The 27253-nt window shown below is 39.7% G+C and overlaps 1 protein-coding gene across 8 annotated transcripts in view; it reads left to right on the top strand.

Annotated features, from left to right (window-relative positions):
- pam (peptidylglycine alpha-amidating monooxygenase) overlaps positions 1-27253 on the top strand; it is a 392585-nt gene that overhangs the window by 338952 nt on the left and 26380 nt on the right. For all 8 annotated transcript variants that reach the window (XM_028805293.2, XM_028805296.2, XM_028805297.2 and 5 more), the window contains 7 exons: positions 6339-6468; positions 8136-8252; positions 14956-15028; positions 16215-16425; positions 20237-20440; positions 24929-25047; positions 25637-25736. In XM_028805293.2, coding sequence (XP_028661126.2) covers positions 6339-6468; positions 8136-8252; positions 14956-15028; positions 16215-16425; positions 20237-20440; positions 24929-25047; positions 25637-25736 — 954 coding nt within the window. The remainder of the gene's footprint in view (positions 1-6338; positions 6469-8135; positions 8253-14955; positions 15029-16214; positions 16426-20236; positions 20441-24928; positions 25048-25636; positions 25737-27253) is intronic.

Genomic DNA, 27253 nt, shown 5'->3' on the forward strand with positions numbered 1-27253 from the left:
CATGAGCACCCGGAAGCACTAGTGCTGACGTCCAGGGCTCCACAGTTGTCCGGGCGCCCCCTGACGGTGGCCACAGGCTCCTATAAGGTTGAGCTTCCATGCTCAATTCCCATGGCCCCCATACAAGCCAGGGCAAGAAAGCCCTCCAGCTTCTCCACTGTCTCACGGAGGACACGCATTACCTGAAGGAGCGACTCTGCGGGCTGAAGGCAATCCTCCAGCTCACGCAGAGCCACAAGTAAACACAGAACGCCAGCCAGCGGTGGAGTTACCTTTTGATCGGTCCGGAACACGGAGCCTTCTCCTTGGCTCAGTCGGGTTCTCCCCTGGATCAGGACAGACATTTGTTGGTCCCACCTTCGACCAAATCATCAGTGGGAATGCAATATGCACCATCCAATCCCTCTCCAGTCTTGGGGGGAGACTACAGGTTCTCCGCCATCTCCTCCTTCCGGATCCTAATGTGGTGGCGAGCCTCCTGGCAGCACTTCTGCTGCTGCGGCTTTCGGAGCTGCAGCGGTTCCTCCTTCCCCGGTTGTAGTATTGCTGCCAGCTGTCGTAGCTCCACAGATCGGCACGCTTCAGCCACTGACACAGATCCAGGCAGTCCCTGCCTACACCACAAAACCAAGGTCTGGACAGTCAGGCCCCCCAGGTCCGACTGCCATTAGGCTTGGGACTTACCTCCTGGATCCTGTTGATCGGAGTCAACTTCCTCCGCGCGGCCTTCCTAGTCGCGATGCCAACCCAGGTGACCTTAGCAACGGCGTGCTTGTAGGAGCCCACTGCCCTCATGCCTCGCCTGCTCTTCTGTCTCCACATCGGGTGGAGACACCGCCTTTGTGAACCACAAGCGGTCTTCGAGTGAGTCGCCTCTGTTCGTGGTGTGTGTTCGTGCCGCTGTACAGTGATGCGTGTGTGCAGTGTCCTGCTGTTCCGGGCTGACCACAAAATTATTTTTTACTGGGTCCCTGCCTTGCACCAGGCAGAGAGTCCCATCTGGGATGCCATTGTGGAAGACCAGCCCACGCACAGACAGGCAGACACCAACAGTTCAAAACCCACACACATTTATTTACAATATTTACAGTTTCAAGTCCCGTACACAATCCAGTGTCCTTCAACCAAACACCCAAGTCAGGGCCTCTCAATATAACAGCCTTTCTTTACCGCCTCCACTCCTCTCCTCCGAGCTTCATCCTCTTCTTCCCGTCTCCAGCTTAGGACTGGAGGGAGACGGTCTCTTTTATACCCACCCGGACATGCTCCAGGTGCACTATGATGAACTTCCTACGGCACTTCCTGGTGTGGCGGAAGTGCCGCATGAACACCCGGAAGCACTCCAGGTGTCCCCGGTATTCCTTGCTGGCGGAAGTGCTGATGTCCAGGGCTCCACAATCGTCCGAGTGGCCATGGGTTCCTATAGGGCCCCCACACAAGCCAGGGCGGCTACCATCTCGTGGTCCGCGGGAGGCATAGTCCCTCTCGCTGTCCTTCTATGCATCCCGGCTGGGCAGAGCCCCCAGCTGCCCACCACATTGCCCCTCCGTCAGCTGAGATCCGTAGGGGCCAGTGGCCCATCTCATGAGGGTAGGTCTCCCATGGTGGGGAGCCGACACACTCCTGTCCAGGGCCTGGTCTTCATACTATACAGGCAACGCTCTTCCCTTTGACTGGCACCCCAATCCACAGCCCCCCGCCACAATATATATATATTTTTATTTATTTATATATGTGTGTGTATATATTTATTTATTTATTTATTAAGCGGGTTTGCTGTTTGATTAAAAAAATTTAAATTGCATGCAGAAGTAACATGGCTGTCAGGGACAAACCTTGAATGACTTCTCCTCTCCAAGTAACCACTGCAGAGTCTACTTGTGTATATCACGCAGTTAAGCACAAGCAGAGCTGTAACAGTGCTGATTGTATACAAAAGATGAACTATGATTTTCTGTTTCTGTTTTTAATATTTAGCTGTGTAATTCATAGTGTGTTTTGTATGTTAGCTTGCAGTGTAGCAGTCTAAACCATATATTTTGGTTTTCTCAAATATTATAGAAACTCCCTGGGGGTACAGGGTGTTTGGTGATCGTTGGGCGTTGTTTCTGCTACACAGAACTGTTCAGTAAATTAACTGAAATAATTCAATATGTTTAGGCAAGTGATTATTAACACTGTTTTTATTAGAAATTAATCACTGAGTTTATTTCTGTTTATATAAAAGTATTAATATGATTGAAAGAAATACAACAAATTGCAATTAATGTACAGTTAATTTTGGTTAAAAATTGTAATGTATTTATTGCGATATTAGTCACAAGAAACCTTGAGACAAGTAATTGAATTAAAAAATGAATTAATCCTTTTTTTGTCTGACAATAACTTGGATTTTGCCAAATTTTTTCACAACATTTGACACTGTAAATTACTTTGCTTGTCAGATGTACTCAAGAAACTAAACAAATTGAATATGTCTCTGTAGGGGGAGAACACAATTTTTTTTCTTAAAGAAAATATTACCGGAATTTCTGAAAGACATATAGAGGAAAAAAAAGTAGAAAATGACTCATTTTAAATGTTTTATGTATGGATGTTTTTTTTTTTTTTTTTCAAAGAAAATAATTTTAAGTTATAATCTGATTAAGCAAACTATAACTGATTATTTGATATGCCTCATAAACCAGTTTGGTAAATATTTTTTCCAGAGTTTCAAACTGATTGTTTTCATTAGGTTCAAAAATCATTCAATGTACAAATGGAGCAGGTGAAACATCTATCACTGCTGGCTCAAGAAGAATTTGCATAGCATTCTAGTGATCTTAAGAAGTCTTAAACATGAATTTTCAAAGAAATACTTGAATGCTTTTTCGGTTAGAATTGGAGATAAATTTCCTTCACTCTCTGAGTTGGCTGTGACAACTCTGCTGCCATTTGCCACCAAAAATTTAAGTGAATTGGCTTTTTCAAATTTTCTAATAAAAGCAAAGTACCACTGCATTATTTACAATGTTGAAGTTGTTGTAAGATCTGTGCTGGCGAAAATATAAAGCCAAGCATTAATTTATTGTGTCAGAATAAATAAACCCATCCATCTTATTGAAGACTTTTATATTTATATTTGTTATTATATAATTAACTTATTGTTTATTTTTTATTGAATATTATGTTTTTGTGCAAAATATTTCAATTTCATTTTTTTTGCATTCAGTAAACCTTTAACACAAAAAAAGAGTGAAAAGATAAGCATAATCCAACTACCATACGTAATATGTTTAATACCACAAAATAGAGTGTTTGTTCTATTGGATAACTTCTGATAACTCTTTCTCTCTCTTTACTTTAAAACGCAATATAGCAAGTTCCAATGATGCTGTCCTATGAAAAGGGGTTGCGAGTGAAAAAAGTTTAACACTAGAATTACCAGAGCCTACGAAGAAACTCATAGATCCATCCCACCTTAAATCGCTTCACACTTCTCCAGTTAGTGTCTTTTGTCCTGTAAATGTGTTGATAAGCAGCAAGCAGCCTACTATCACATCCCCCACCCCGCACAGTTTCCTCAGCTCAAATCTGTTTACCTGCGTGTCAGTTGCTTGGAGTTGTATAGAGTGAGAAGTCAAGCAAAATGACACCTTTTATAAATACTATAACGTTATTTGGAACGCATGCATTTCATGTGTAAACACATCGTTAAAACAGAAAAGTTTTTCATGTTTTGGTAATAATTGACAAAATGTAGACATGAAGTATATAATGTGTGAAGCCTGAATTCCAAATATCAAAGAAACACTTTCACAAAAGGTACAAATATAACAGAACAAATGCGCTTTTATTCAAAAATATAGCTGCAGAAAAACAACCCGCGTTTACCTGCGACAATGACACGCAGTTGCTATGATAGCTTCGGTGGCGCAACGGTAAAACTGCTGACGAGTAATCAAAGCTTCATGGGTTCGTTCCCGGCCGAGTCTGTTTTGAGAACTGAGCTGCTCGTATTCTTACTATTTTAGAATAAAAACGTACATTTGATTTCAGTCTGTAACAGCCAGTGTAATTTATGATACTTATAAAGGTTAGCTTTGTTTTTTTCTATTCTGTTATTCTCTTAGCCGCGTTCATGTTCCCAACTCCACCCAACTATAAATCACCCCCCCCCCCCCCAAACCCCCCCCACGCGCCCCGCGCATTTGACACTGCTGTTTTCACATAGTCGCACTATAACAGAGGTAAACTCAACTCATGTCGACGATTCTACATCGAATCAAGAATACACTTTTGCCATCGCTGTACTTTGTATATGTACATGGGAAGCTCTGCAATCGTGACTTTACGCTGTAGATCTGGCTCTTACATACAAAGGACGGTGCATGTGCCCAAAACATTAACATTTATATGTTACTTACATAAAAGCCAGATCCGATGTAGAACTGTCGTCATGTAAGTAAATAACTCAAGGTAAATAACATTCGATTTACCTATTTACCTTTATTTATTTATTTACTTACTTTCTACAGCGTAATGTCACGAGTGCAGAGCTTCCCATGTACATATACAAAGTACAGCGATGGCAAAAGTACATTCTTGATCCGGTGTAGAACCCTCATCATTTAAGTAAATAACTCAAGGTAAATAACATTAGATCTGGCTTTTATGTAAGTAACATATAAATGTTAATGTTTTGGGCAAATGCACCGTCCTTTGTATGTAAGAGCCAGATCTACAGCATAAAGTCACAAGTGAACTGCAGAGCTTCCTGTGTTTGATCGTCAAGGGCATGCTCACAAATTTCACATGTAATATCACAAAAAATACCTTCTGACACTTTAGTAAGCGAGCAATGGTACGAGAATGCAGTTAGACTTTTTTTGGGCACATACACCACGCTAGTGTTTAGATCTGGAAGGTGTAGCGTTGGCAAAATAAATAACATTTGAGCTATAGCACGTCTTTATGTGAACACAGCAGTGTCGGGGTAGGGGCAGTGTTTTGGGTAGAATGAAAAGAATGAAACCGAATTAAAATAAAAAAAAAAAAAACACAAAGCTAACCTTTACAAGTATTATAAATTACACCAGCAGTTACAGACTGAAATCAAATGTATGTTTTTATTCTAAGATAGTAAGAATAAGAGCAGTTCACTTCTCAAAACGGAGTCGTGCGGGATCAAACTCATGACCTTTTGATTCCCAGTCGGCAGCTGATACCATTGCGCAACGGCAGTTATATCTTTGAATAAAAGCGCACTTGTTCTGTTGTATTTGTACCTTTTGTGAAAGTGTTTCTTTGATATTTGGACTTCAGGCTTCATACATTATATAGTTTATACCTACATTTTGTCATTTTTTACTAGAATATAAAAAACGTTTCTGTTTTAAAAATGTGTTTACACAGATTACTGTAGAAACGGAACACACATGAAATGCGTGTGTTCCAAATAAAGATCTATTATTTCCACTCTAAAACTCCACTTCACTCCCAGATAATCAATCAAGGCATGAGCTGGGAGAAGTTCAAGCATATTCTAAGTTGGTGGGGGGATGGAATAGCCGGCTGATTGCAGCTTGTCTTTATCGGCACATTTACAGGACAAAAGACGCTGGCGGAGAGGTGCGAACGGATTTAAGAAGTGGTTTAAGGTGGGACAGATCTACGAGTTTTTTCGTAGGCTCTGGTAATTCTAGTGTTAAGCACTCTTCTAGAGTACATGATTTTCTAGCTTTTCTGACATCTGACTTACAGTATTTCACCTATAGCACATTTTATTTAGCAGTCTAGGTTTAAAAAGATTAATCTAAAAATGTTTACTTAATCTGAAACTTTTTACTTGATAAGAAGTGTGGCAGATAATGTGTAGAAGACTTCAAATCACTTCTGAATGGTTAGAATGCTTTTGCCTAGCATTTTGTGTACTTGCTCTCTCTCATCTAACTTGTTTTTATAAAAATCACCAAACATTCACCCACAATTCCATGAAAGTGTCACAGCAGGTTAAAGTCTGTTCTAGCTGCATTGTGTACACAAACTAAGAACAAGCTGTGGATGAACACCTGAGCACACATCCACACTTGTACTGGTAACTTTAGAGGCATCAATCAACCTAACATGCATTTCTTTGAAACCTTGGGAGAAAGTGCAAATTTCATAGAATCAGTAAACCAGATTTCACACCCAGGTGTGAGCTGTGATGCTGCAGTGCAAGTCAACAGCAATTCCTTTGTCTTGATAGAATAAATCGATGTTGATATTTTCTTTAATTTGATTCATTAAGTGTGTTAAATTGTTTTTCTTTATTTCCATCTTAAAATGGGCTCTAAATATTCTTATTTTTATTTTAGGTTATCATTTGATAGAAATGACTGATTGGCCAGAGTCAGACTTTAATCTTGGACAAGTATCTGGATTGGCTCTTGATTCAAATAATAACTTGGTAATCTTCCACAGAGGAGACCACAAATGGGGAGCTAAGTAAGTATTTTGTTATTTAGTTCAAATTATATTGTTAAATAATAGTCTCCAGTTGTATTAAATTACCTTTTTCCAGAATACTTGTCTTTACATAATAAATTTAATTTTTTATAAAATTATAAATCAATAAAAGGATGAAACATTAGAATTAGGTGATGGTGCATTTCTGTTATGTATTTTGTTGGAACTTCTATAGTAACTTACTGTATTTGTGGTGAACTTAATGTCCAGTGAGGTTCTTGTAATTTTTATATATATATATATATATATATATATATATATATATATATATATATATATATATATTACCATCTCTTCCTCCAATTGCTAATCGCTGGGTCTTTGGTTACTCGTCTGTTGCGTGAGTTGGAATAGCCTGAGTACTACAAGAAGTTACATTTCTTTCTAATTACTATAAAGCTTAATCAGTAATTTCTTTCTAATTTGCGTCATGTCTAGATGTTGAACTATAGAAAACTGTTGTTTGTACAGTGATTTGCCCACCCTGGCTATTCCTAAATCTTTTTGCTTGTTTGATTTGCTTTTCCCAATGAAATAAAATATATTATTTCTGGTAACTGGATTTTGCTTCTTCATTCTACTCCTTTTTGTGTTAAAATTTTATTGAATCCAAAAAAAAAAGCTTAAAAGTGAAATTGCATAGTTTTAAAGGTTCCTTTCACTCTTTTTTTTTTTTTTTTATAATCATCATCCCTTATATGTTTAGATATTAGTGACAATTTACACAGTTCAACAATTTCATTTTCAATGTTAACATTTCAACCACCATTATTGTCAGTTTGTCACTGGCTCCAAAATCAACAAAATCCATCCGTCCATTATCCAACCCGCTATATCCTAACTACAGGGTCACGGGGGTCTGCTGGAGCCAATCCCAGCCAACACAGGGCACAAGGCAGGAAACAAACCCCAGGTAGGGTGCCATCCCACCGCAGGGCACACACCCACACACCAAGCACACACTAGGAACAATTTAAAATCGCCAGTGCACCTAACCTGCATGTCTTTGGACTGTGGGAGGAAACCGGAGTATGCAAAGGAAACCCACGCAGACACGGAGAGAACATGCAAACTCCACGCAGGGAAGACCCGGGAAGCGAACCCAGGTCTCCTAACTGCAAGGCAGCAGCACTCCATCCAGAAAATCCATATACAACATCTCAGTAATGTACAGTGCTGTATGTGCTCTCCATTTTATCCATATTTACAATTCTAGAACGCCTGGTCTGAATCGGCACACATCCTGTAGAAGAATACCAGTGTAAAAGTAGTTACTGTGGTAAATGCCATAGTTGTATAAGTGGCCAGCTGATTAAAAGCTTAGCAAAGTCCAAAAAAACACAGGTCTCCTATAAACAGGTGTTGCACAGCATATTTAATGCAGTTTATGCCTAACCGTTGTGAAAGCATGTATTGTTTTGATGCTATTTGTGTATATATTTGGCTTTTTAAAATGTTTTAGATCGGTGAACTCTCTTATTTAGGCTTCTAGGACAATGTGTATGCATTTAGGCCCTCCCAACATGTGTTGTTCATTTCTTTTTTGTTAAAATCTGTCACATTAGATTGGGTCATAATCCATCTTCTTTCATAAATTTTAAATATATTGTTATGTTACCATAACTTAATTTGTCTGTTTTTTTTAGCACTTTCAGCAATGAGCATATGTATCAGCAAAAACACTTGGGTCCTATTCAGCAAGATACAATCCTGTTAGTGGATCCAGTGAAAGGAAGTTTGCTTCACTCAACTGGAAAAAATCTGTAAGTTTTTATTGTAATAAAAGTATTTAGAAAGTATTATTGCCCTTGCAAACAAGAGAATGTTCTTTGAGGAATTGAAAGAAAGGCTATAAATAAAGCATAAAACCTTGTTTGCTGTGTTTTATTAATAAATTACTAAACTGTAACAGTTACTGATGAAGTTTAAGTGTATCACTAAAAGGTAGTTAGAGCTAATGCTGAAACAAAGATGGTAATGTGTGTCTCCTTTATGAAGAGGTTTTTATGCATTCCTTTATATAATCAAGTGTTCTGACTCTCTAAGTAACAGCACAAGTACAGACACAAACCAAGTGCATGTGTGTACTGTATAATATTAACAAAAAGAGCAGCGTACTACTGAAAACGGCAAATATAGGAGTGAGTGGGGATCGAACCGGGAACTCTTGATTACACTTGGTTTGTGCTGTTACTTAGAGAGTCAGATCGGGGGGGAGGGGTGATGTTAGAGCGTGTGAGCTTATTCAGTGCAGCAGGAACAACGCACATGTTGATCTTTTTTTTCATCAGTACATGTGCCTTCCCTGTTAATTTGTATATCTCTGCCTGTTTGTCTCTCTATTACGCAGTGCTCTGTCTGTCTGTGTGTTATGGATCTTGAAAAAATAAGTTATAAGGACAGTTGTTCATGTTAATTGAAGTCTCAATTGTTAAAAAAAATATTTTAAAAGGAGCATCCCACATGAAAATATAACAATCTCATTAACTGACAGTGCATACCAATTTATAAATTTTATGTCCGTTTGAGGTTAAAAAGAAAAAAAGAAGTAACACTTTATCCCCAGTGGGGAATTGAACTCATGTCTGTGAGGCACAGCAAAGCTACTGCGCTCTGAGAGTCAAACCTTAGCGCGTTATCCACACAAACTTGTACAGTTGTTGAACCTTTTGTGAAAGTGTTTATTTGATCTTTGGAACTTGGGCTTTACACATTCTATAGTTTATGCCTACATTTTGTAACATTTATTATTAAAATATGAAAAAGTTTCTGTTTTAACAATGTGTTTGCACAGATTACTGTAGAAGCGAAACACACATGAAATGCGTGTGTTCCAAATAACGATCTATTATTTCCACTCTAAAACTCCACTTCACTCCCAGATAATTAATCAAGGCATGAGCTGGGAAAAGTTCGTGCACGTTCTAAGTCGGAGGGGGGATGGAATAGCCGGCTGCTGGCAGCTTGTCTTTTATCTGCACATTTAGAGTACAAAAGACGCTGGCGGAGAGGTGTGAACGGATTTAAGAAGCGATTTAAGGTGGGCCGGATCTACGAGTTTTTTCGTAGGCTCTAGTAATTCTAGTGTTATATTTGTAAACGATGTGCAATTAATTTTGGTGTATTTGGTAAAGCCCATGTCATAGATGTGAATCGTAAAAAGAGAGGAAAACAACACAGCAGCAGTAGTACTGCTTTGATGCTGGGTGCCGCCAGTTTGCAAAATGAGCACATAAGTGTGTACACATGGTGTTGTGAGGCTGTTGTGAAAATGTACATGGCTTTACGCCAAGTTTAGTTTTTATTCATCTCGAAGTGAGTGTGGAAACGGGCTGCGCAACATTTTACATGAGGTCCCCTGGCCTTGAACTCGTACATAGTAAATGAAAGCCTACATACTATCTTCCCAAAAAACAGAGTGTACTATTCTCAAAGGTGTGCAAAAAAGTAGCATGAAGTTTGTATTGTCACTAGTGAGGTCGGCAGTTTCAGAACGCATGTCTTGCAGTTCTTACATTGGGGTGTATGTAGTATTTACAGCACCTTGCAGACAGACATCAGCTGGAGATGGTTAACTTAGGAGGCCAATTCTAATAATTCTGCAGAATAATCCTTCTAATATTCTACATAAGAATAATTGTAATGTTCAGGAAAAGACTTTGGATGTACTCATCATGATCTGTGTATGTATTACGAACACATAATAAGCCACTACACGTAATTATTTTATTCATGGCTGTTAGAACCGTTTGAGATTTTGGATTTTTTTTGATTGTTTAAACGGTTTTCATTTTTGAAAAAGTCTATGTGAATAACAAATTAATAGATTAATAGTTTAAAGTGTCATATGGGAAAATATGTTACGGCTTTAATTGGTTATTTCACTGAGGGTTGCAAAGGGCGCTGCTAATGTATTTTGTTGATAATTTGCAAGTTCCTGAGATAAGAAATACATTAGATAATGAATAAAAGGGTTCATTACAGCAATTGTATTGCAATTTAATTTGCAAACTAAGCATTTCTCTGTAAGCATCTGTGGGCAAAACAATTATCAACACTAATTTCCAGTCTGGGGTGAATACTTCATGAAAATGGCTACTAATCTTTTATATTCTGCTTTAATTAATATGCTTTGTTAATTATATATTTTACTCTAATAACATATTTCTGAGGTTTCTGATTTATTTATAAAATGTGTTTTTGATACATGCATCCCAGAACAGACCTGTTGAACTGAAATGTCAGGTGGCCTTCATGAAAATTAACTTAGCTAGTTGTGGCCGCAGAGAGTGCGCAGACTAGATAGATAGATAGATAGATAGATAGATAGATAGATAGATAGATACTTTATTAATCCCAATGGGAAATTCACATTCTTCAGCAGCAGCATACTGATACAATAAATAATATTAAATTAAAGAATGATAATAATACAGGTGAAAAAAACAGACAATAACTATGTATAATGTTAAATATTAACGTTTACCCCCCCTGGTGGAATTAAAGAGTCGCATAGTTTGGGGGAGGAATGATCTCCTCAATCTGTCTGTGGAGCAGGACAGTGACAGCAGTCTGTCGCTGAAGCTGCTCTTCTGTCTGGAGATGATACTATTAAGTGGATGCAGTGGATTCTCCATAATTGATAGGAGCCTTCTGAGCGCCCTTCGCTCTGCAAAAGATGTTAAACTGTCCAGCTCCATGCCAACAATAGAGCCTGCCTTCCTCACCAGTTTGTCCAGGCGTGAGGCGTCTTTCCTCTTAATGCTGCCTCCCCAGCACACCACTGCGTAGAAGAGGGCGCTCGCCACAACTGTTTGATAGAACATCTGCAGCATCTTATTGCAGATGTTGAAGGAAGCCAGCCTTCTAAGGAAGTATAACCGGCTTTGTCCTTTCTTGCACAGCGCATCAGTATTGGCAGTCCAGTCTAATTTATCATCCAGCTGCACTCCCAGATATTTATAGGTCTGCACCATCTGCACACAGTCACCTTTGATGATCACTGGGTCTATGAGGGGTCTGGGCCTCCTAAAATCCACCACCAGCTCCTTGGTTTTGCTGGTGTTCAGGTGTAGGTGGTTTGAGTCGGACCATTTAACAAAGTCATTGATTAGGTCCCTATACTCCTCCTCCAGCCCATTCCTGATACAGCCCACGATAGCAGTGTCATCAGCGAACTTTTGCACATGGCAGGACTCCGAGTTGTATTGGAAGTCCGATGTATATAGGCTGAACAGGACCGGAGAAAGTACAGTCCCTTGTGGCGCTCCTGTGTTGCTGACCACAATGTCAGACGTGCAGTTCCCAAGACGCACATACTGAGGTCTGTCTTTAAGATAGTCCACGATCCATGCCACTAGGTATGAATCTAATCCCATCTCTGTCAGCTTGTCCCTAAGGAGCAGAGGTTGGATTGTGTTGAAGGCGCTAGAGAAGTCTAGAAACATAATTCTTACAGCACCACTGCCTCTGTCCAAGTGAGAGAGGGATCGGTGTAGCATATAGATGATGGCATCTTCCGCTCCCACCTTCTCCTGATATGCAAACTGCAGAGGGTCAAGGGCGTGTTGAACCTGTGGCCTAAGGTGGTGAAGCAGCAGCCTCTCCATGGTCTTCATCACATGTGATGTCAGAGCAACAGGCCGAAAGTCATTCAGCTCACTAGGACGTGATACCTTTGGGACTGGGGTGATACAAGATGTTTTCCAAAGCCTAGGGACTCTCCCCTGTTCCAGGCTCAGGTTGAAGATGCGCTGTAGAGGACCCCCCAGCTCTGATGCACAGACCTTCAGCAGTCGTGGCGATACTCCATCTGGACCCGCTGCTTTGCTGGCACGAAGTCTCCTCAGCTCTCTGCTCACTTGCGCTGTTGTTATTATGGGTGGGGATGTTTTTCCTATGCTGGTATCAGCAGAAGGATGTGTGGAGGGTGCAGTACTCCGAGGTGAGAGTGAGAGTGGGTTAGGGTGGTCAAACCTGTTAAAAAAGTTGTTCATTTGGTTTGCTCTCTTCACGTCTCTCTCAATGGTGGTACCCCGCTTCGAGCTGCAGCCAGTGATGATCTTCATCCCATCCCACACTTCCTTCATGCTGTTATTCTGCAACTTCTGCTCCAGCTTTCTCCTGTACTGCTCCTTCGCCGCCCTGAGTTGGACTCGGAGTTCCTTCTGCACGCGCTTGAGCTCATGCTGATCACCGTCTTTAAAAGCCCTTTTCTTCTGATTCAAAAGGCCCTTGATGTTACTTGTAATCCATGGCTTGTTGTTAGCATAGCAGCGTACTGTTCTTACAGGAACTACAATGTCCATACAGAAGTTGATGTAGTCAGTAGTGCAGTCAACAACTTCCTCAATGTTGTCATTATGAGATCCCTGCAGGATATCCCAGTCTGTAGTTCCAAAAAGTTCTCTCAGAGTATTCTCAGCCTCCGGGGTCCACTTCCTGAATGATCGTGTGGTTACAGGTAGGACTCTAACTTTTGGTTTATAGTGAGGCTGAAGCTGAACCAGGTTATGATCTCCTTTCCCAAGCGCAGGCAGCGGGGTGGCGCTGTATGCGTCTTTAACGTTTGCATACAGTAAATCAATAGTCTTATTTCCCCGGGTGTTACAGTCCACATACTGGGAGAATGCAGGCAATGTTTTGTCCAGCGTCACATGGTTAAAGTCTCCAGCGATTAGCACAAGCGCCTCAGGGTGCTGCGTTTGTAACTTAGCAACAGCGGAATGGATGATGTCACTCGCTGACTCCACGTCTGCCCGAGGAGGAATGTATACAATAACAACAATGACATGTCCAAACTCTCTGGGCAAATAGTAGGGACGTAAACTTACGGCCAACAGTTCAATATCCCTGCAGCAAGTGGAGATTTTGACGTTAACATGTCCAGAGTGACACCACCGTGTATTAACATAGAGAGCGAGTCCTCCTCCTTTGTGCTTACCACAGGTACTTGCATCTCTGTCCGCTCTAACTGTGCTAAACCCGGGTAGCTCCACGTTGGCATCTGGGATGGTGTTATTTAGCCACGTTTCGCAGAAACACAACAAACTGCATTCTCTGTAGGTCCTTACATTTTTCACCAGCGCAGCCAGTTCGTCGATCTTATTTGAGATTGAGTTTACATTCCCCAGAATCACAGAAGGCACCGAAGGCTTGAAACGCCACTTTCTCGCAAGCCGCTTCTTTTTTAGCTTAGTGCCGGCTCTGCTGCCACGATACCGCCTTCTTACCTCGTCGGGTAAATATGGAACCACACCGGCACTGGCATTTGTTCTCAGCGCCCGAAGTTGAGTACTTGAATAGGCGAGTCTCGGCGTGTTAAAATCCATGCCCACGTTGTAAAAGTAAGTGTGTCCAGGGAAGGAATCCACATAAAATAAAGTGGTAGGAGTGATCAATAAATAAAAATAGAAAAATAAAAGTAGAAAAGTACACATACATATACAGTCATACACGGAGCTGCTGAAAAGGCTGCCACTCACGGCGGCGCCGGATGCAAATATACTAATACTGACTAATACTTTGGACTTCAATGGTATTGTTAGTGAATCAAAGAGGAGAAAAGCAAGACAGAAGCCTGATTTACTCATTGGCATTCTGCGTTTCTTCTTTAGTTTCATTTCTGCTGTATTTAGCCCTGGTGACAGGTGTTGGCCTCTGTTGGCTGGTTGACATAAGATATGAAACAGAGGTAATGTTGATGGCTATACAGTAATGTACTCATTTCTACGTCACTGTTCAGGTACACCTCGCTGGACTGTTCGCTCAGTTTTAGCTAGGACAGTCTCAACAAAATAGTGACCTTGATTTTTGTGATCACTTGCCAAAAAATCACTTTATTTCTCAATTCATATTATTGCAGGGTGTGTTATCACTGCATTATACCCTAGTTGTGTGTTTTTTTTAGTGAATGGCAAAGAATGTGGCAGCACTTGTGCTATTCCTTAATTGTCATCTTTTCAAGTAAAGTGCATTAATCTCAATACAAATTGTTGTGCATTGTATGTGATATGTACTGCTTGTATAATGAAGTTATTAGGTTGTGTTTGATGTCCAATAAATACAATTAAACCTTGGCATTCAACTGAATAACAAACATTCGTTCAACATGTCTGCGTGTTGGTTTGAATTGGCGGCAGCTGCAGGTAGGAAGCCCGATATCTTGTCAGGCCTAGTGGCAGGTGGGCTCCGTCACTGAACACACTGGTATTGTGTAGATTTGCTGTATCCTGACTTGATGACATGGAAGGCTCCAGCACCTTTCTAAAGTAAGAATTTGTTCATGAAATTTTTACTAGTTTGTTGCTCTCTTTTTATTTTCATTGCAATGAGATTTTTTTACAAAAGTTACAACATAGATGAATCTTCAAATAGTCATGCTTTCATGTTTTAAGAAATTCCAATTATAAATAATGTTTTTATGCATGTTTGTGCCTTAAATTCTGTCATTTTTTTTATTTTAAGGTTCTTCATGCCTCATGGTATAACCACAGACAAGAATGATAACTACTGGGTAACTGATGTTGCTCTTCATCAGGTATGTTTAATTTTATAAGCTGTAACTGTATTCTTTTCATCTAGGTTTAATTAGAAAGTGGCGTTGTTTAGTATCTCTGACTGATAGTACAAGTACTGATTGTTGTACAGTGGAACCTCTAGATACGAGTTTAATTCGTTCCAGCACTGAGCTTGTATAGCGAATTTCTCGTATCTAGAACAAACTTCCCCATTGAAAATAATGGAAATCCAGTTAATCCGTTCCGCAACCCAAATATATTAACATAAAAATCAATTTTCCTAACAAATAACACTGATAAATTATATATGCTGTAGTCTACCTTTAATAAATAACACTGGTAAATAATATAACTGATTATTAAAAGAATCAAAACAGGTGTCCAAAGTGCAGTAGAGCATTCAATAAATCTTTAAATAAATAATCCTTAAAACAGTTGTGAAGTGGAGGTTTAAAATACACAAGAATAACAATCCTTTAACACGAGGTTAAAACGTCAAAAGGATGCAGTCTTTAAAAAACAGATGACAATCCCCGGTGCTTCTTCTCTGTTAGCGTCTCACCTGCGGGCTCTGCAACAGGCGAGACACTCTTAATGCAGCTGACCTTCTCTACACCGTCCTGCTTCAGCTGTTTGGCTCGCCTGTTCAGCTCACTGTTCAGCTACACGCGAGCCTGCACTCGCTTGCTCTCCCGCACCGACTGCCTGCCTGCCTGCCGCAACCTCTGTTCTCTCTCCTCTCTTTTCTTTTACTTCTTCTCCCCCTTAACCGGCTCGCGCTTCTCTATATATGCGGGGAGGACATGGCAGCTGCAGCCCATCAGCCACAGGAACAATCATGGATGTGGGCAGTTTCCCACCTGTGCACTTAAGTGAGAAACGCAGACACCGCAGATCGCGGCTCGCAACTGCTACCACGCCCCCTCGCTAAGCCGCGAGCTATACCCACAGCCTGGCTCGTGGCTCGTTACGCGAGCCAATGCTCGCATTTAGATCTGAATTTTTCGCTCATACTTTCCTCGTATTTTGAATTTCTCGTATACAGAGGTGATCGTATCTCGAGGTTCCACTGTAGTAGTTATAGAGTACAGAAAATGATTACTGCACAGTTTCATTGTGTTGTTTCAAGCACATGGTACATTGTTAAGCAATGTTATGCACTTCTTCGTGCACTTTTGGAATATTAATTCAATTTACATCTTGTAGGTCTTCAAGATAGGAAACAGTGGTGATCGAGACTTCCAAGTAGTTTTAGGAGAAGCTTTCCAACCAGGGAGTGATAAATATCATTTCTGCCAACCAACAGATGTGGCCATCGATCCATTTTCTGGAAATGTCTTTGTATCAGATGGCTACTGTAATTCAAGAATTCTGAAATTTTCTCCTGAAGGAAAATTCATTACACAGTGGGGAGCAGGTAATTTAATTTACTGTAGTTATGTATTAATTATATTTTATATTGGAAAAAATACAATCCATATCCTTGTTCAAATGGTCATGTTTGTGTGTGTATATATATATATATATATATATATATATATATATATATATATATATATATATAAAAGCCAGGGGTCCTAGAAACTACTGAAATCATCAAAAAAAATAAACTGAAATGTAGAGATGTCACGTAATTGAAAGGAACTACTCTGGGCATGTTTCTCCTAGGAGGATTCGTTTTGCCAACGTCCTCGAATTGCTTGTGCATTAGCTACAGGAGGAACAGTAGAAGGGACACCGTTTTGCCAATGTTAGCGGCTAAAAGACTTTGTCTTTCTTGTGAGGTTTTGTTTTGCTGATGTGCTGGCCTTGCTGGTGTTATTAGCAGCTAAGCAAGTTTTCAGTTTCCTCGGAGGCAGAGCTGTTAGCCCAACTCCACCTCTCACTTCCGGGCCGGACAGACAGACTCACACACACACACACACACACCCACCCACACACATACGCGCGCTTATATATAAAATTAGCCATTCCCCGCTGCTTTGCCCGCGTAGAAGTTAAACAGGACCGTGAGGAGGTCCCTGCCCAGCTCCCTACTCCTAACATCATGCTTCCCCTTCCACAGCCTCTGTCACAGATTAACGTGAACATATCACTCCTGCAAGCGAGCTATGATTGTTAGTGGGATGAGAGAAGTCACAAAATCAACCGGAATGTTTAGGCAAATTCTAGAAAAAAGCCCAATCTAAATCTGTCAAGTAGTTCTCTCGTTTGGTAGCTAGGCAGATGTAAGATATGCCCCGAGGCTGGCATGTGAGTGAGGATGGCCCCGCCCCATGGTCCGATGCGTCACTCTCGAATTCGCGCAAAAAAATCATTACCGCAAGTGAACTATGATACTTAGCACGATGAGAGAGGTCGCAAAATCAACCAGAGTGTTCAAACAAACTTTAGAAAAAAAACTATCAAAATCCGTTAAGTAGTTCTCCCATGAAAAGCAGACAGACGTGCAGATGGACATTGGATTTTTTTATATATACAGAATATGTGTGTATGTGTGTGTATGTATGTGTGTGTATATATATATATATATATATATATATATATATATATATATATATATATATGTATATGTATGTATATATGGTTCGTCTCTGATATACTTTTAGTGTCCAGTTAGTTATGTGTTAAAAGTTTTGAGCTTCTAATTTATCTTAATGGTATACTGATAAAAATTTACTAAGGAAAAAAGAGAAAATTGTATTTCTTCCCCTAGTTTAATATACATCACTTCATAAGTACGTACATTCATCCCATTTCTGCCAGAAAGGTTCCTACTAGGTTGGCTCCTTGAGCAAGGCCCTTAACCTTGAAAATTGCTCCAGGGGTGCTGTACTATGGCTAACCCTGCACCCCGACTCCCAAGGGTCATGTGAAAAGACAATTTACCCTCAGGAATTAATAAAGTATATATCAGAAATCAAATACTTGTTAGTGTGTTAAATCTGTTGTTGCTGATTGTATTTTTTAATTGAAGTTTCCATTTCCTTTAGCAACATTATTGAGTTGTTTCCTATAAAACAATGACTAAATGAAGCAACTTTCTCAAGAAACATGTCTCTCTCTATTGCTTTTTTTGCAGTATAAAGTTATTCAGTGCTACATATTGCCAAGTAACTGAAGATTTTATACATGGGGGTTTGTTACTGTCTTTAGAAAGATGGCAAGAGGGTTTTTGAACCCTGAGCTAAACCTCAGGAATGCCAGTATCTTTCAACCCCAATGAAAAGAATAACAGGTTATAACTGTGCTAAATCAATTATGAAGGTTTCTCTAATAGCCAATTAACATTTATACATTAATAAATAAGGATAAACTGAGGGAGTTTACCACCAGGACACTGAAAATGGGGCTTTTGCATATGTGTAAATGGGGATTTTCAGCCATATATGAATAATAAATTAAAAATCTGTAATTTCAAGCAATACTAATCATAAGAAACACTAGTTATTTTAAATCATTCAGTGATATCTTAAAAGAAAAAAGCATGAAAATTTCTGGGTGTGTTCAAAGTTTTGACTGGTAGTGTGTACATTTTAGTGAAGAGCGAACCCTGCACAATTCACTTCTCCAAAATTCAGCAAAATCACAGAAATGCTCGGGAACTTTGCTGAACTCCAAGAAACGCTTTTAAGTCAGTAGGAAAGGAGGACCTTACGTTTTTAGTGGATTATATTGGTGCAGTGGTCTTTTAAGTGTCCTTAACGGTGAGGGCTAGGGATATGGAAGTGTCTGCCAACTGTGCTTGACAGATTATGTGGCCAAAAATGTGATCTGAGCTTTGAGGTGGCAGTGCTAACCACTGTGCCACAATGCCTCAAGCAACAAATAACACAGACAAAACAATTACCACCAATAAAATACAACAAATGGCCACAAACTAAGAATATAAGAATATTTAAGAATATAAGAATAATATATTATTGCACTTACAGAGTTCCACTCTTGGGGCGCACATAAGTGGCGACATGGAACTGGCTCATTTTATTGTTTGAAATCGTTGCACTAGATGCAGCTGGAATGTCTTTTTCATTTCCAATCTCTGTGTAGATGATTTGCACTTTTTTCTTCCATGGTGAAGATAAAAAATGCATTGTAAACCATTTTTATTGTAATTTTGCAGGGTCGCATATGTTTTCTTTCTTTGGGTAGGAGAGGAGGTATCAGTGTTATATAACCAGTGGCAGTATTCTTAATAGTCTCATTCTGGCCAGCTAATGTACTCCTCAAATTAAAATTTTTTTAAACAAAACCATGCAGGGTTGAAGTACTGATCGGGTCCTAACATCACACATGTCCAAAGCAACTCAGCAGCAATCTTACAGTACACATGCATAAAAGTTCTGTTCATGTCTGCTACAGCTGTGTGATGTCATGCTGGCATTGAAAAGCATCTTGGGATACTTGGGGAAAAATGTTCATCTGAGCTGGCTGCACAGCTAATTTACAGGAAAATATTCAGCGAGCGAGGTCACCAGTGAATACGGCATATTCACTGCGGAAAATTTTTTGGTGAATTCTGCCAATCAACACACACATATATATATTATGTTACTCACTGGCTTTCAGGCACACCTAGGTGTGACCTTTTAAGAGCTGTACATTTACCATTTTACAAAGTACTCTTTTTTTTTTTCTTTTTTTTCTTTGATTGGCTAAAACTGAGACAGACGACATGTCATGAGCAAGCAAATATCACACCTGGCCTGTAATATCAGTGCAATATTTAGGGATTTGTCCCAACACCAACAACTAAATGTTCCCAAGATACTATCAGCCTACAGTGACTGCAAACTTTTAATCTATTTTATTGTTGCTTAGGGTGCCAATTCTGCATGGGTGCACTAATTTTACAACTTTGATTGTGCTACCAGTTGTTTCAGAACTAATTAGTCTGTTCACATGCCTATCATTGTGCCTTCTGGAATCTCACTTGAACAGCTGTTAAATAAATATAATTGTAAATTAAATGAATAACACAGAATTCATTTCATTCATTTTGAATCTGCTCATATGGCTAGTGAAGACAAAGAGCCGCCCTTAGCAGATTCCAGCTTTTCACAGGCTGACTTGTCAGGTAATATACTTCTGTCACATATCCTGCAGCGTATTTTTCATTTCAACCTCCTTTTCATGTGTTGCATATTTAACATATAATAAAGATTTGTTTTAATTGGATATATTTCTGCGTTTATTTTAGTGTATTTATTTTCTTTTTCATGTTACAGGGTCATCTGATGCCCGCAGACCTCTTCAATTTAATATTCCTCACAGTTTAGCTTTTGTACCTGATCAAGGAGAGCTTTGTGTTGCTGACAGACAAAATGGAAGAATTCAGTGTTTTGTAGCAGAGTCTGGAGAATTTGTTAAAGAGATAAAGAATGATGAATTTGGTGGAGAGGTGTTTGCTGTTTCTTATGCTCCTGAGCATGGTATGTATAAGACACACTTCACGTTTACATATTTAAGATGTTTTTATCATGCATGAAGACACGACTCAGGTAGCCACACAAGCAGAGTGCAGACTTGAACTCTGAATCACAAGGTCTGATGTTTGCAGCCATACCACTGTGTGATCCTGACTGGTTATTTAACCTTCTTATGCTCCAGTTGTGAAAGTGTGTATAATATTTTCATACTAACTAGCAGGAAAGGCATGTGGTAGTGGTAGCCACTATAGAACAGTGTTATGTAATACAAAAGGACTGTTTAACAGTATCTTTTAAGTCTAGGCTTATTAAATTTAAAGGAAAAATATAATTTCACTTTATAAATGGCTATACAAAAGAAAATAGTCATCAGACATTAATCCAAGTGCTATGGTTGGTTGGCTGAAGTGGCAAGTCAGATGATCACAAACATAGGTGTCTGGCCTCAAGGATTAAAGCAAGTATCAAAGGACTTGCGTTTCGTGTTCTGTTTAACAAGGGGGCTCCGCCTTACCCCCGGCGTTTTGAACCCGTGCCCGCTGGGCAGCCGTAGTTTCAGACGCGCATTGTAGGAGCTTGCATTGTTTTGAACCCATGCTTGCCCTGCTTCTGCGGTTTGAGACACCCGTTGTAGGCGTATATCCGTCAGTCGAGCTCTTTCGGTTTGAACCCGTGCCTGCTTTGCCTCCGCAGTTTCAGACGGCGGGTCGCGTTCTGCGTTTTGTACGATCCCAAGCAGCACATTATTCCTAACTTCACTCTGTAGTAGTGCCACGCACAATATGGCGGTGACGCCTGCGCCTTCACTACGCAGTAGTGCCACTCACAATATGGCGGCAACGCCTGCGCCTTCCGTATTATGTCAGGTTTTACCGTGCTGTGTAGGCGCCTTTGCCTTTCGTACTTTCCCGCGCCTTCCGACGCGCGATGTAGGCGCCTGCACCTTCTGGGTCTGCCTCCGCTGTGTGGTGTGGACGTTTAACTGTCGTTTTTTCTGCTTTTATATTCTGTATCTCGCTGTGCATGTGTTTCGTGCCTAGGTTTTTTTGAAGCTGTTGCATTCCAGTTTTCATCATCTGTAACCTGCTCTCCATGTGTTTGGCCCTGTTCTTTAACCTCTTTATGACGTTTTACTTTGTTTCCTACTCTGTCTTTTATTACTGACCTCGCTTTATACTGCTTGCAGCATGTCAGACGGTTCGTAAGTCTCTCCCGTTTCGCTCTGGGGCGGGGGGGGCTTTGTGTGGCGCCCGCGTTCTATGTCTCCTGCGTCCACGGGCAGGTCCCTGCGTCCATATCCGGTTTACCATTCTTGGTTAGTACAGTGGAACCTCGAGATACGATCACCTCTGTATACGAGAAATTCAAAATACGAGGAAAGTATGAGTGAAAAATTCAGATCTAAATACGAGCATTGGTTCGCGTAACGAGCCACGAGCCAGGCTGTGGGTATAGCTCGCGGATTAGCGAGGGGGCGTGGTAGCAGTTGCGAGCCGCGATCTGCGGTGTCTGCGTTTCTCACTTAAGTGCACAGGTGGGAAACTGCCCACATCCATGATTGTTCCTGTGGCTGATGGGCTGCAGCTGCCATGTCCTCCCCGCATATATAGAGAAGCGCGAGCCGGTTAAGGGGGAGAAAAAGTAAAAGAAAAGAGAGAGAGAGAGAGCGCGAGCGCAGGCGGGCGGGCGGGCAGGGCGAGTGAGTGACTGCAGGCTCGCGTGTAGCTGAACAGTGAGCTGAACAGGCGAGCCAAACAGCTGAAGCAGGACGGTGTAGAGAAGGTCAGCTGCATTAAGAGTGTCTCGCCTGTTGCAGAGCCCGCAGGTGAGACGCTAACAGAGAAGAAGCACCGGGGATTGTCATCTGTTTTTTAAAGACGGCATCCTTTTGACGTTTTAACCTCGTGTTAAAGGATTGTTATTCTTGTGTATTTTAAACCTCCACTTCACAACTGTTTTAAGGATTATTTATTTAAAGATTTATTGAATGCTCTACTGCACTTTGGACACCTGTTTTGATTCTTTTAATAATCAGTTATATTATTTACCAGTGTTATTTATTAAAGGTAGACTACAGTATATATAATTTATCAGTGTTATTTGTTAGGAAAATTGATTTTTATGTTAATATATTTGGGGTGCAGAACGGATTAACTGGATTTCCATTATTTTCAATGGGGAAGTTTGTTCTAGATACGAGAAATTCGCTATACAAGCTCAGTGCTGGAACGAATTAAACTCGTATCTAGAGGTTCCACTGTAATATGGATTGCAGCTCTTACTATATGGAAGGTTCTGAATTCATTTTTTCAGTTCTGTTGATACAACGGTTTACTGTGTAAGTGTTGCTACTGGATATGAATACCACTGTCCCACCCTCAAGGATATATTTTATGACAGGTGGTTGACCATAGACTGAATTATGATTAATGTACTTTTTCTCCACCCGACCCTCCAGACAGACACACCCAACACCCTGAAGTAAATTCCTGGCTATGCCCTGATTTACTGGAAAACAGTTGGATTGGATTATTTGTTATTTGTACTGATACATTGTAGACATTACAGCCAGGAAATTTCTTATTTATGGTATTAGTTTGCAGATTCTTCACTTCATTCATCATATACCACATTCTTTGACATTTCAGTTCTTTGTGATATTCTCCCATAGGCCCCCTGAACTTGTGTATGCTTGAGTTTGGTAAACTTTACTCTAGAAAACAACTTTTCCTTCTACACTTTATAATAAACAGTTGTGACCAAAGCATTCAAGATTACTTTTCACAAGATTGATCTTCTTGGAAGACACTTTAACGTCATGCAAGACAAAGCAGTGAGACAAAAGGACAGCTGCTGTACAGGCTTTTAAATGATCGACGCGCAGCGCGACAAGTGTAACACGCAGATTGACAGCAGCAGCACAAAGCCAGGAGCTGATCCGTCCGCATCTCTTTAGCGTGCGTTCAGCTCCTCCCCCTTCACAATGCGAGTGGGAGAGACGCAAAGTGGCAGGAGCGTAGTGTGCCCCCTTGGTGGGGGAGTGTTTTATAAGAAGTTAACTTTAGATCATTGAGTTCTGTAAAGATGGCTTCTCTGTGCATCCTTCATGGAAATGTTTATACAAATCAGTCGAGAGACAGTGCCAAGTCTTTGATAAATCTTTAGTGCTACTTTATAGAGCACAGGAAAATCAGCCTGGACAGTGGAGGACACCCACCCACAGTCATTCATTTGTAAAGCTGCCCGTTAATTTCATGGGCCTGTCTTAGAGAGGTGGTAAGAAACTGGAATACCTGATGGATGTCCATATTAAAACAGGGATGATGTACAGATGCTGATCAGGCCAGTAACCGAACACAGATCCTAAGAGCTGTGAGGAAGCATGCTAGCCACTGCACCTCCAAGCCAGCCTCCATAGACATGAAACATTCAGTTTGGTTATGTATTATTAGATTAGGCCAGTTCATAATATTACACATTAGGACAAAGGTGAGTGAAGCACAGATCACATTTAAGGTAAAATTTAGGCAAGAATACAGCCTTATCTGTTCACAACATTCTTGATCATATAACAACATTGTAGATACAAAGCTGTAAGTTAGCTAATAACAGACATAATGTACTGTACATACCTGCACGCATATACTACAATATGAAGCTGTCACATGTGTTTATCTGTACCACCAAAAGGGATAATGGCTTGTTGCCTGTTAATATAAAATGATTTTAGATCAGTAGCCATTTAGGAATATGATTTGTAATGGTCTGTTTACAGGTGCAAAAATTGTCAGAATGTTTGTAGAAGTGTATTAGTGTGGACATATAAAGGTGTCTTCCAGTCTGAACTTGTACAGTATGAAATTTCTCATATTGTGTTTAATTAACTCTTAATTCAATTGCCACCATAGGTTAAATTGCCCAACATTTACAGAGAAACACAGCACATGTTGAAGTTTTAGAACCTAAAGTTATCCCGTACAGTTTTTCCTTTGCTTTATTTTTGTAGATTTTAGATATGAGTGCAATAAATCCAAAGCCAAAGGACTTCTACACAGCCCTCAATTCTAATAGTACATGTTTTTGTTGCTCTAATCTGGGATGGTTTAGCTGTTTAATTTGTGGAAATGTAAATGTGTCCAGCAGTAATTGTGAATTTTGCAAACTCTCTTGTGTTCTTAACTCACCAGTTACAAATGAAAAAGTGGCATAATGCATCAGAGAATGTTTGGATGAGGAAACTTTTTGCTACGGTTCATGATAATGTAGAAGTTCAAAGTTCATGTGCTGCACTGTTTATGCTCCTTATGAATCAGTGAGGGTTGTGGCTGTTCCAGCTAATGTGATTGCCAGTAAGGCACATTCCTTTTTGTTGTACCACTTAGTGTTACACACATTTTTACATTAACTGAAGAGTTTATTTAAGAATATATTCTAAGAAAACCAGAACGTTGACTTATGTGTACAGTGGTGTATTATTTTTTTTTCTTTTAGGTGGTTTAATTTATGCAGTAAATGGAGAGTCCGAGTATGGGAAGCTGGCACCTATACAAGGATTTGTGATGAACTATTCAACTGGAGTAATTTTAGACACCTTTAGACCAGACACGAAGGTAACTTATAGGCCTGTAATTAGTATGTCATCCACATAAAACATGACTGCATAAGGATTACTAGAAAATTATTTAAGTTTTTACAGTTTGTGATTGCTATAACCATGTATAAATATATTCTTTTTCAAAAATGTACTGTATTCTTTGTAGAATGCCTTATCTTCCTATACATTTCATTACATAATTAAAATTAAATAACTGGTTGCTGTAAATTCAAACACACAGGAGGAACAATTCAAGAAACAAAGCTTTTTTTTTTCTTGTCATTTTCTTTCAGCTCTGTAGAGTTTGAGTTTCAGTGCACTTCATTATTATTTTTTTTTCTTTGTCATTGACAGGTCTTAGAAATTAAAATATGTAGGGGAGGAAAGCTTTCTAGAAAATGACTAGTTCTCTTTGTACTGATTATTGCTTGTGGATCAGTGTCAGTGCTCACTGTAATTTCACTTAACATATCAGGGACTGAGCTCCTTTACATGTAAATAGTATTAAGCTAGAACAATATTTTCTTTAATAAAATGTAATGTGAACATGTGAGTTTGAATTCAATGATGCCTTCAATTGATTTTTGTCATTCCTCCTCCTAAAGGACTTTCAGATGCCACACGATCTCGTCGTTGCTAGAGATGGGACTGTTTTTGTTGGTGATGCAACAACTGACCAAGTTTTGAAATTTGCATCTTCAGAGAGTAAGGATTATATATCTTTCTTTCTAATCCTAATATCTTAATAAAGCAACATGGTCTATAATGTTCTGTCTACAGTGTATAAATAAGGCAGCCCCTTTGTGGCATTATGTAATTTATATATTGTTTTTTTTATTTACTGTATATGTTAAAACAAGGTGGTTTGTATAAAATGGGAGTTGTACTAGTGAAGGTAAAAGAAACATTGAAATTCACAAATGTATCACTGTCACTAAAAATAAAAAATAGAGTACAGTCAGAAGGTACATTTAAATAATGAAGTGAAAGATATCCATTATACAATAAATGTCATTTGCATAAGGATGACGGTAAGTGCTTTCATCTCTGTTTCTTGCATTTTTTATAACACTAAAATATTAATGATAATGAAATAAAGGGTTGCCAAGGGCAGAAGTAGCACTTGGTTTGCACAGAAGAGTAGAGGGACCAGAGAGAAAGAGAAAGAAAGGAAGATAAACTCTCTCCGGTTTGTAGTGCCAGTGTGTAGGCAAGGTGAATAGGTAGATGCCATCTACAGGGTGATGTCTCAGATGTAGATATTCCAAGGGCATCAGAAGATAAAAGAGATCTTGCATGACTGGCATGAAGCCTGTGAAGCTATTCCTGGCTAAAAGCTGGCAGAAGAGTAATCCTACCTGCAGCAGATCAGACCCTGCTATCCACACCAGAGGAAACTAGTAAAATAGCAAAGGCTGGCAGACCTCGAGAGTAGTGGAATGTTCAGGGGCATTGTTCCCCCATCTAATATTTGTAGCACTTTGAAATAATTGGGATAAATCAAAATGGCAGTTTTTCCTACATTCCAAACCAACATGATGCAATTGCAGAAAATGTCACCTTTATTTTGTAATATAATGTGCATGTTAACCTTGTAATGAAATGGTACGAGTAAATTGTTTCCTTCATCTGTCATCTCTTAATAAATATTTATTTCAGTTTAAATCAAATGATAATGATATTATTGAATCATTAGCATGTACATACAATTAAATAACCTATCTTTAGTGTACTTCTATACTGAACACCATCCCACATATACAGGTCCACGGTACAAATGTTTGCAGATTCTTTTTACAGCTAGCACATTGGCAGCTTAAGCGATTACTTCGGGTCCCACAGTGGCTAGGAGGCAGGAACTGCTTGGGGACTTGTTGTTCAAGAGTTTTTTTGTTGGTATTTTGTAATTCTACAGGCAAACATCCCACTTGCACAGCTCCCAAGATAGACCTAGAGTTTGCTCTACTTTATCTTGTTCAATGCTTAATTATCTTTGACATTTGAACAGAGATAATATTTATAAATACTTTGGCTTGTTGGAGTTACGAGAAACTGGAGGCTTGTCGAATACATTCTCATTTATATTGCCAGAATAACATAATTTTGTTTTAAAGTATTCACAGTGTGTCCTGCTGCTTATTTTAAAAAGGTAAAGTTTCAACTCGTGCCAAAATTGAATATTTTTTCATTCTGTTTCAATTATGATAATGTGCCATTAAGGC

This window comes from Erpetoichthys calabaricus, chromosome 7 (assembly GCF_900747795.2).
Source record: "Erpetoichthys calabaricus chromosome 7, fErpCal1.3, whole genome shotgun sequence".
NCBI lineage: Eukaryota > Metazoa > Chordata > Cladistia > Polypteriformes > Polypteridae > Erpetoichthys > Erpetoichthys calabaricus.